Here is an 11,179-nt window from a genome sequence, read left to right as displayed (position 1 = left end):
CCGCCTAAACCAGGCCGTGAGAACTGCGCGATCAAACGCGGGTCCCAGGTCTGCGGCGCTCACTCCGCCCCCGCCGGGCGGCTTGGTGACCGGGTTGCTCCGCCCCGCCGCTCCTCTCTGCCCCGCCCCTCTCCCGCAACGCCGCACCCCGCCCCGCGACACCGCCCACTCACACTCCCCGCCCTTCGGCTCCGCCCACATTCACGCCCCGTCCCCGCGGCTCCGCCCACGCCCCACCATTCCTCATGGGCTCGGCTCCGCCCCACTGTTGCCGGGCTCAACTCTGGCCCCGCCTCGACCCCGCCCCTGCAGCTAAACCCCGCCCCTCTGAGGCAACTCCCCACCCTTACCTCCAGAGGCTCCGCTAGGACCAGGCCTTGGACTCAGGAAACACCTGCTGAAGGCAGCACGCGGAAGAGGGATGGAAAAGTTTGGCTATAGCCTGCAAAACTCTTTATAGCTCCCAGTTGGCTGACCCTGTATAAATGAGTGACATGACTCGGGATAGTTTATGTTATCTCTTTTGTGAGAAGGGACTCTGACTTCCAAGAAATTAAAGCCAAGATTTCAAGTTGATGTCAGCACGCATTTCTGTAAGTGCCTCTCAGTACTACTCCAGTTAAGAGGGCAGAACATGAAATTTATCACTATGTTTTAGAATTGAGCCGCGTGAATGCAGCATTAGTTGAGATGTCCATTATTTTCTGGTGCGTTGGATGCATTTTTCCATCCAAGAGTAGCAGTAATGTTTGAAATATTCAGAGATATTTAGAGTGAATACTTTTCAAATTTAATAGGTATAAGAATCACTTGAGCATCAACTTTAATGAATTAAGGTAACAAATATCACAGCCAAATGGACATATCATTGGAAACTTGATGCCAGCATACTGGGTTCTTGATGTTAATTTTCTGTTAACAGCTTTATGAAGTCACCAAGTGGTTCTTTTAAATTATTTAATTTTTTTTACCCAGTTAATTGCTATGGTGTAAAAGTTATCAGAAAACTGTACTTGTCAAAAAATCCTTTCTATGAATCCTTTTGAATATGAAGTGCTTATTGCAAGAGCATCAGAGTAAAACAGTGACTAGACATGATTGAAGAGCTGATTACAATGCAGTTGACAAAGAAACTTGGTTACTACTGTGAGTTACAAAATTCAGCACGATTACTAGAATTATGGTTGTTAATATTTTACTTAGACATATTAGATTTTTAGGAGGTCCATAATTTCCAGAATGTCTATATTAATAACATTTACCCTTACAACATAAACTAAGTTTTATCATGACTCCTTTGATAATGCTTACATATAATTTCATGTACAAAGTAACCCTAATTCGTTTAATATTTCTCTTCATCAGATTTTTCAGATGTTATCTCTGAAGCATCCCAAAGTTAGCTAGAGGTCAAAAGAACTTTGATTAGAATTTGAAATTTGGAAAGTTTGTCAAAAATATCAAAAATGTTTCAAAACATTTGATCAAATATTATAGGGTCATATGTCACTGTGGAACAATACTTATTCACTTAACCAAAGTGCCAATAAAAGATTTCAAGAAGCAAATGTTGCAAGTCATAACAGATTACTGGTTAAAGGTAAAAAAAACTTTACAATTAGTTATCAAAAGAAGATCAATATTTTCCAAAAACTTTGTCTCCTTAATAGAGAGAAAGCTGAATTCAGGTTTTGTACCATTTTACCTTTCAACTTAAAACTCATTTACTCAGTTAAATTTATTCTACTATTTATCAGCCCTGACCAACACATAGAATGCCTTTCTAAGGCATTATCTAAAGATAGCTTTCTATATCCATATTAATTTGTCCCTTATTTTCTTTTCCTTTTAGAAATAAACAGCTTTAGGACAAAAATCCTTTCTTTTCCCATGTGTTTCCATTCTTTATACCTTCTTTTTCCTTGCATACAAAGATTTTTTCCTTATTAATTTTTAGTAGTAATTAGATACTTTAATTGTAATTAGATATTTTAATTGTAATTCTTAACCTTAAAAACCTTAGTTTCTAATGAAAACTAAGTAAGCAATTATGAACATGTACATTAGCAATTTATAGATAGGCAAACTTGTGAATATTAATTGTAATTTCTAAAACAGGTGTTCTGTAAAGAAAATATCTCAGTGTGGCACCAAATATATTTACTAATAATCCTGAATATTTTTAGTTTCTCTGTAAAAGGAAGCTTTTGTTCAGTAATGTTACAGTTTCTTATTTGGAAATGATCTGTATATTCAATGAATTTCCATCATTGAATTTAACTAAGCAGTTTCAAGTTACAAATAAATCTGGAGAAATGATTTTAGACAGATATACTCAAAACATAATTATTCCTAAAGAGTTCACTTAAACTACCTCATTTACCTTTAATTTATTTAAAACTTTCATATCAAGTTATTTTTCTTGCTGACAAATTTTGTAGCAGGAATAATACGGTTTTATTTGATTTTGAGTAAACCTAGGTACAACAAAAGTATCATACTTAATGTTGATGACCCTAAAGAGATGTCTGTGTTAATTAAACTGACAAACTGAAATTTTTCATCCATTAAAATGTAATCTAGTTCATTTAATTTATTAACTCTAGATCATGTGATTCAGAAGTTCATGTGGATAAGTTTCTTTGTATTTATGAGTATTTATATATGCTTAATTTCCTTTAAGCCAATTAAATAGAGCTCTTTTACAAATTAATATTGGCAATGCCACACCTCTACAATACAAACATACAGACACAAACAAACACCTCATAGTATCCACTCTAAAATTTTAGCCATGAATAAGTTACAATAATATAAAACCCATCAGTTATAAGACTTTGGATTCAAATTGTATTTCTGGTGGATGGAACAAATCGAGGTCACCTGTTTAGATGACTAATCCTTTTACTAATATTTATAGAAAAGACACTTAAGTGTCTTACAAACTTTAAGATTTGTATTTGTCCTGACAAGTCAAGTTCCAAGTTATCTTTTCCTGTTTTGTTTTTTCTTTCAGTAAGAATTACCTTCCTGAAATTTGCATTTTAAAAAGATGACTATGATTAGAGTAACTGACCAGGTAGACTATATGAAACTCAGAAGTATAGGATAAATTCAACTTCCTCCTAGAAGGAACTTTGTTATTATCATACATTTTAATCCTGCATGTTATTATTGCCACAATACCTTGATTTTTTCTTAAAACAATTATTTTTTAAAAAATAAAAGAAGGTTAAATGATTTTGTATTCATTCATGTGTATCATTTCCAGAGCTATTCATTTTGTGAAGGTCCAAGAATCTGACAATTTTTCTTCTACTTAAAGAATTTGCCCTGCCAGTCTTCTAGTGATAGATATTTTGGGGGCTTTCCTTTTCTGGAAAAAAAACAACAACAACTGCATTTTGCTTCAAATAACACGTAAGATTGACAAGATTTTTAAAAATGTTTTCAATCAGTTTTTTAAAGATGTCATTTTGGTTACATGATTTATCATGACCTTTGTGGTTTTCTTATGCTTATTTCTCAGCATTTAATGTGCTGCATGTCCCTGTTTTCTTTTTTCAATGTTTTTCAGCAATTGGATTATGAGATAATTTGGTAAGGTTTGGAATTCATTTTGCTTGGTGTCCATTACACTTTTTGAATCTGTGGGGTTAGTTTTCATCAAATTTGGAGACATTTTGGGCATTTTTTTTTTTTTTGCTTCCATCCTTCCCCACTCACATATCTCTAGTTATTCATGTCTTAGACCTCATGATAATGTCTCACAGATCAGTGAGCAACTAATCATTTTCCCAGTCTTTTTCTCATTGCTTTAGTTTGAATTGTTTCTATTGATCTTTATCTGCTGTATCTTCAATTTCAATGTCTTTCATACGTAGTCTCTCAGTAGTGTCCGACTCTTTGCAACCCTAGGACAGTAGCCCGCCAGGCTCCTCTGTCCATTGGATTCTCCAGGCAAGAATACTGGAGTGACCTTCAATGTCTTTTATTTACATCTAATATACTGTTAATGTCATTTAGTGGATTTTTAAAATTTCAGATATTTTCAGTGTTAAAAGTTCCATCTTTTTAGTCTTCCGTTCCTCTCCTTGCTGTGTTCACATTTTTCCTTAAACTGCTGAACATAGTCAACATATTTATAATAGATGATTACACTGATTCTTCTGATTCCATCCTCTCTTCATTTTGGTGTCTCTATTAACTTGATTCCCCCATTTTTAATGTTTTATAATTTTTTGCTCCTTGGCATGCCTAGTAATCTTGACTGGGCACTAGATATCGCACATGGATGGTACAAAAAGGGTAAACAGATCTGACCTTGCTGAGTTCACCCTATACACATGCAGCTTAGCATTTAACACAGACCAAATGCAGGTCATAAGACAGAACTGCCAATTACTTTCAGCAGTTTCTTACTTCCTGGATTTCTGCCCTACAGGTTCCAGTTACTTCAGACTGCCTGAATCCTTATCCCTGTTTCTCAATCAGGAAAACTCCTGTGTTCTGCTTATGATCCTCTTCCCTGCATAAAGGACTGCTCTGGAATGCTCCTCAGGCAGTAAATGGAGTTCATTTGGTTCTCTTCTCTTAGGGATCACAACCTGTTTTTGACTTTTGTCTATTTTCTGAAACCATTGTTTTTTAGAATTTTGTCTTATTTTATATTTGTTTACTGTGGAAACATAATTCTGGTACTTCCATTATGCCCAGAAGCAGAATTTCCTGTATTTCACTTTAAATTTTATTTAAGAAACCACACATCAGTCATCGAATATAACATTCATGTTCATTCTATAGTTGGTTATTCTTTTATCAGAAAATAATTGTGATAATTCCTTTTTCATGTTAGAAATTACTTATATAAGTAAGTAAGCATTTTACAGACAGATATGGTAATGATTTATTTCTTGCATAAAAGTAAAAATTCAGTATTCAAATTTTACTAATAACTTAAATGAAAATTTTAATTACACTATAGCTTATTTGCAATATCAACATATGATACAGATATTAGTTATATTAAAACTCTTTCCTAGGTACAACCTATGAAGTAAATAAGATACAGGGTTATAATGTACAGTGCATGGAAAACAGCCAATATTTTATAGCACCTTTAAATGAAGGATAATCTTCAAAAATATTGAATCACTACATTGTGCACCTGAATCTAATATCGTTAGTCAACGACACTTCAATACGTCATACTTCAATAAAAAACAAACCAAAACAAAACTCTCTTCTATGACTTGTTTAAAGATTCTAAACATCTTGTTTAAACACAAGTCATTGTAAATAAACAGCAGAGGAAATGTATTTTCCCCTATTATTAAAGCATAACTCTAAATCTCTAAATAAGTTGTAAATCCAGTTGCAAAAACGTAAGCATGAATACATCACTTACAAAGGCATATGCATATTATTATTTGTTGAAAAGAAGCACTCTCAAATTACCAAAGTGGTAGTAAGATATCGTATTTAATAAAATTCTAGACCCTGTAGCTTAGGTGTTAGATGGTTGCACTGTGTTTATTTTGCTGAACTGGAAGAGCACTGTCTTTACTTTTTCGAATGACATCACATCATAAAATGCCACTTGATGTTAGAAATCTGTGGTCCGGCATGATTTCTTCCACACAGACTTCAACTTTATGTCCACTAGAAGAGATTAAAATACACAGAGAAAAATAAATTCAATCAAAACGTACAAAGCAAAGATTTATACAAACTATAAATTCTCTTGGAAAAGTCTTAAAAGACTTTCTTACAAAAAATAATTGTATAAAGAATTAGAAATAATATTCTAAATTAAAACAGTCACATAGAAGCCAGATATAAGTCATGATAATAGAAAACTATTATCAAATAAATCACATGCTGTGTGTGCTGTGCTAGGTCGTGTCAGTCATGCCCGACTCTGTGCGACCCCATGGACTGTGGCCCACCAGGCTCCTCTGTCCCTGGAATTCTCTAGGCAAGAACACTGGAGTGGGTTGCCATGCCCTCCTCCAGGGGATCTTCCTGACCCATGGATCGAACCTGCATCTCTTACGTCTCCTGCATTGGCAGGCAGGTTCTTTATCACTAGTGACATCTGGGAAGCCCCAAATAAATCATTATCTGGATAAATATGATATAATCATTTTTTCTATGAGTCAAGCAACAAATGCTGTAAATAGAAAAAACTGTAAAAACCAAAAATAACAATTTAGAGACAGGACAGAGGAATTTCAGAATATAATGGATGTGATAGAGATGTTAGACAAGGATTTTTCTTTCCAAGTTTTATGGTCTGTGATTGACTGAAAAAGTATACTAATTTACCTGTTGAGTGTTTTAAGTCTTGAAATGTCCCAAAATGAAGTGAACAAGAGTGACAAATAAGTGCAAATGGAAAGCTTATGTATATCATTATCAGCAGGAATTTAATCTTAATACTTCAGGATAATTTTGGTATGTATGAATATGATAATTAATGATATAATTAGGAGAAAAGTTTTGTTACAGAGATAAACAGACAAAAAGTGTTTTCAAACATTTTCCAGTTGGATGCTCTGGTGTCATCATGCATCTTCTGTCTTACTGGGCACAATCCATGTTTATGTAAAGCACTTATATGTGTGGACTCAGGCCTTTATTTTCATCTCAAATCATTTAAGTTGTACAAATACTGTTGATATACTTTTTTCGGAGGCCAAAGATTAATTTAAGTAGAAAGAAAAAGAGAAGATGGTATTAGTAGGGGTGCTACTTATAACACAACAATTTGCAAAAGATAAGGAGAAGAAAAAGTGAAAAATGATATGCTCAGTTGGTAAAGAATCCACCTGCAATGCAGGAGACCTGGGTTTGATCGCTGGGTTGGGAAGATCCTCTGGATAAGAGAAAGGCTACCCAGTCCAGTGTTCTGGCCTGGAGAATTCCATGGACAGTCCATGGGTTTGCAAAGAGTTGGACACGACTGAGTGACTTTCACTTTTCAAAGCAGTATTATTCTGGCTTTGGTGCTAGTTTTACATTCATTATGAGCCATTACATTCATTACAATTTTGCAACAAGATCAGTAGAGAAATTGAGAACAAGCATTTATGTTCATTTATAATAATTTGACACTGCTACAGCATTTTGATTGTATGTTACAAAGTGATCAGTCCACAGTGGTTTGGAAATTAAACCAAACAAAATTTTAGTGTATACTTTGGAACATTGAGCCCCCTCATGTTCTTTTTGTGGAAAAAGGAAACGTTGATAATGGCCTACTACCGCCAAAAGAAAATAACTGGATGTTCTGAACATAATTTCAGAAATTTTGTATTAAGGACAATGAATACTAAGTGCCAGATCGAACTCAGGCTTTTCATGGATCATGCATTTTATTTTTTATATTTGTATTTTTGAGAGATATCAGTTGTCTCTGGAAGCTCTCTGGCTGGTAGGATAATTGATAAAGAACATTCGGCAGACATTTCTATAAGACACATCTGGCAGCTCAAGAAAGAAAAGGGAATTTATTAACAGAAAGCCATAATGGTTTGAAATTGAGGACAAGTCACAAAAAGAGGAAACCAATGGCACGAGACATCTGCACTGGAAAAGGGATGGAAAGGTTAACCAAACTAATTGTGTGAAAATGAATCAAGAGTTAAGGGGCTCAGAAGTCATACCCTGTAGCAAGGTGGTCTCAGGAATCATTGCTCCCTTCTCCCCCACATCCCACATCATTAAACTTTGCTATGGAATAACTGTGCAGACGTGAAGAGATGACTCCTGGGAAAAGACCTTGATGTTAGGAAAGACTGATGGCAAAGGAGAAGAGGGAGGCAGAGGATGAGATGGTTAGATAGCCATCACTGACTCAATGGACATGAATCTGAGCAAACTCCGGAGATAGTGAGACACTGAAGCCTGGCATACTGCAGTCCATGGGGTCTCAAAGAGACACGACTGAGTGACTGAATAACAACAAACGTATGTTGTGCAAGCATATTTTAATGCATATCAGAGAGATCATGACCATGGGGGTGGAATTACAAACACAGGTGTATCAGCAAGAGAGGAGCTATGTAGATATTTAAGACAGTGGGGTAACTATATAAAGTTGCATATCCTGGGATCCTGTGTGGCAATACATAAACTCCCATGACTATGGAAATACAAAGGAAAGCAAAGCTAAGGGGCTGAAATTATATTCATAATATGCATTTACTCGAAAAACTGGGAAGAGGATGAGTTTCGGCCTGAAAAGGAAATGAAGGTATTTTCTTTCACACTAATTGTGCTCAGTTGGTCTGACTCTGTGACCTTGTGGACTGTAGCCAAGCCAAGCTCCTCTGTCTATGGATTTCCCAGGCAAGAATACTGGAGTGGGTTGCCATTTCCTTCTCCAGGGGACCTTCCCGACCCAGGGATGGAACCTGCATCTCCTTCATTGGCAGACAGATTGCTTACACTGAGCCACCTGAGAAGTCCTTTTTCCCACTAATAGAACCTCAATTCTCTAGAGCAGCAAGAAAGCAACTTCAATTTTTCTTTCTTTTTTTTTTTTTACCACTTTAGACTTTCTTGCAGCTAAGAGTGGCCAGTTTTGATCAAGGAAAAATAAGTGGGAGTTTCCAGTCTGACATGTACAGAGTTTGGAAATCATCACTCACATTCTCATAACCAGAAAAATGCTGAACACACTGAAAATCAACAACTTTTCTTAGATCCGTCAGAGAACTGAGGTCCCAGGGTGAACTGCTCTGCTGACACCATACTGGAAGGAACACTTAAACTTTAATGGACAAGTTGCTATGGCTCAGTATGGATTAGCTTGAAAGTTAAAAAACTCAGTTTGGTGGGGAGTCTTAGGGAGGCCCTCTTAGGGAAGCCTTCATATTTCACTGAGTGAAGATCAGAACTTTAGTTGGGTATTCTCCATACCTTATGTAGAAGGGTCTGGATTTGGGCATTTCCCCAGGTCAACTAGAGTTTGATAAAAGCCAAATTAGATAAAAGGTAAATTAGATCCTGATAAATCAGTTCCCTTGAGTGTGCCCTGTTAGGAGAACAAAGAGCCCTAAGTATTTCAAAATGGCAGTTTCCCCCTTCCACTCTGGAAGCAAAGAGATTTTTCCCTGATCTTCTATTATGTGATCATATCACTAGATGCAGAATGAGCATTTGACAAAATCCAACACCCCTTTATGATTAAAAAAAAAAAAAAACAGCAAAGTAGGAATAGAGAGGGATTGTCTCAAACTTAAGAAAGAACATTTATAAAACACCTACAGCTAACCTCATATTTAATGATGAGTAACTAAATGTTCCCAGCTAAGATCAGGAACTCTGATGAAAAAAAATTATCAAAGATGACCTAAATAAATCTGATAAACAAGGCTCATTTATAAAAAGACTCAATATTATTAAGATGTCAGTTTTTTCCAGATCTAGCACAATACAATCAAAATTACAGCAAGTTACTTTGTGGATTTTTATAAACTGATTCTAAGTTTTATATGAATAAACAAAAAGACCAAGGATTACTGACACAACACTGAAGGAGAAGAACAAAGTTAGAAGGCTGACACTTATGTTACTGATATTACTAATCTAACTCCAGGATTTATTACAAAGCTACAGTAATCAAGACAGTGTGGAAGTGGCAAAAGAACAGATAAATACTCTATTTAATGGAACAGAATAGATAGCCCAGAAATAGATCCACGCAGATACAAATAGTCAACAGGACTTTGACAAAGGAGCAAAGGTAATACAGTATAGATAGGATAGCTTGATCAGGAAATGGTGCTGTAAAAATCAGAACGACAGCCACATGCAAAAAAAAAAAAAAAAAACAGTCAGTTTATACCTTTCATTGAAAGGAACTCAAAATGTATCATAGACCTAATGTAAAGTATAAAATTATAAAAATTCTAGAAAATAACACAGGAGAAATGCTATAAGACCTTGGATTTCACAATGAGTTTTTAGATACACTAAAGCATGATCCATGAAAGAAATAATTGATGTTAAGCTTCATTAAAATTAAAAATTTTGGCTCTGGGAAAATACTACTAGAAAAAATGAAAACACAAAGGACAGATTGAGAAAAAATATTTGCAAAATACATATGAAAAGCTGGCAAGCAAAATACACAAATGGCTCAAAACTCAACTATAAAAAATAAACAATTAAAAAGTGGGCAAAATGCCTGAATAGACACATTATCAAAGAAGTTATAGAGTTGGCAGATAAACATATAAAATGATTGTCAATATGCTGAGTTGCTCAATCATGTCTGACTCTTTTCAACCCCATGGACTGTAGCCCACCAGGCTCCTCTATCCATGGGGATTCTCCAGGCAAGGATACTGGAGTGGTTTGCCATGCTCTCCTCCAAGGGATCTTCCCAACTCAGGGGTTGAATCCAGGTATCCCACATTGCAGGTGGATTCTGAGCCACCATGGAATTGCAAATTAAAATAATGAAATATCACTACACAACTATCTACATGGCTAAAATCTGCAAACACTGATGACATCAAATGTGGGCAATGGTGAAGAGCAACAGAGAACTGTCATTCATTGCTAGTGGGAGTACAAAATAATAAAGCTACTTTGGAAGACAGTTTTCCAGGGTTTTTTTTTTTTTTTCCCTAAAAGCTAAACACAGTTTTACCATATGATCCAGAAATTGTGTTTCTAGGTATTTCATGTAAAAAAATTTTACACATTTTTTATGTGTAAAAAAAAATTTCCCCATGAACGTTTACAGCAATTTTATTGATGATTGCTAAAACTGCAAGTGCCCATGATGTTTTTCAGTAGGTGAATGGATCCATGCAATGGGTAAAAAGAAATGACTTATCAAATCATGAAAAGATATGAAGGAAACTTAAGTGTCTATTACTAAGTAAAAGAAAGCAGTATGAAAGATTGCATACTCTATGATTCCAACCATATGACATTCTGGAAAAAGGCAAAACTAGAGAGAGAGCAAAAATATCAGTGATGGCCAGGGCCTTGACACAGGTGAGGGAAGAGGGAAAGGATGAATGTATAGTGCACAGGAGATTTTTAGGGCAGTGAAAATCTCCTGTATGATAGTGTAATGGTGAATAAAAGACGTGTGTGTGTGTGTGTGTGTGTGTGTGTGTGTGTGTTTGTGTATGTTTGTATGTGTGGGGTGTCTATC

The 11,179-nt window shown here is 35.6% G+C and overlaps 1 protein-coding gene across 1 annotated transcript in view; it reads right to left on the bottom strand.

The window, feature by feature from the left end:
* Nucleotides 1–201, bottom strand: part of SVIP (small VCP/p97-interacting protein) — an 8,988-nt gene extending 8,787 nt beyond the window's left edge. The window contains exon 1 of the mRNA XM_010858471.1: nt 25–201. Within this exon, the coding sequence (XP_010856773.1) occupies nt 25–201 (177 nt within the window). The remainder of the gene's footprint in view (nt 1–24) is intronic.
* Between the last annotated feature and the right edge of the window lie 10,978 nt (nt 202–11,179).

The sequence above is a fragment of the Bison bison genome, unplaced genomic scaffold (assembly GCF_000754665.1).
Source record: "Bison bison bison isolate TAMUID 2011002044 unplaced genomic scaffold, Bison_UMD1.0 scf7180017864388, whole genome shotgun sequence".
NCBI lineage: Eukaryota > Metazoa > Chordata > Mammalia > Artiodactyla > Bovidae > Bison > Bison bison.
Note: the sequence above shows the minus strand (reverse complement) of the source record. Positions and strands in the feature narration are given on the sequence as shown.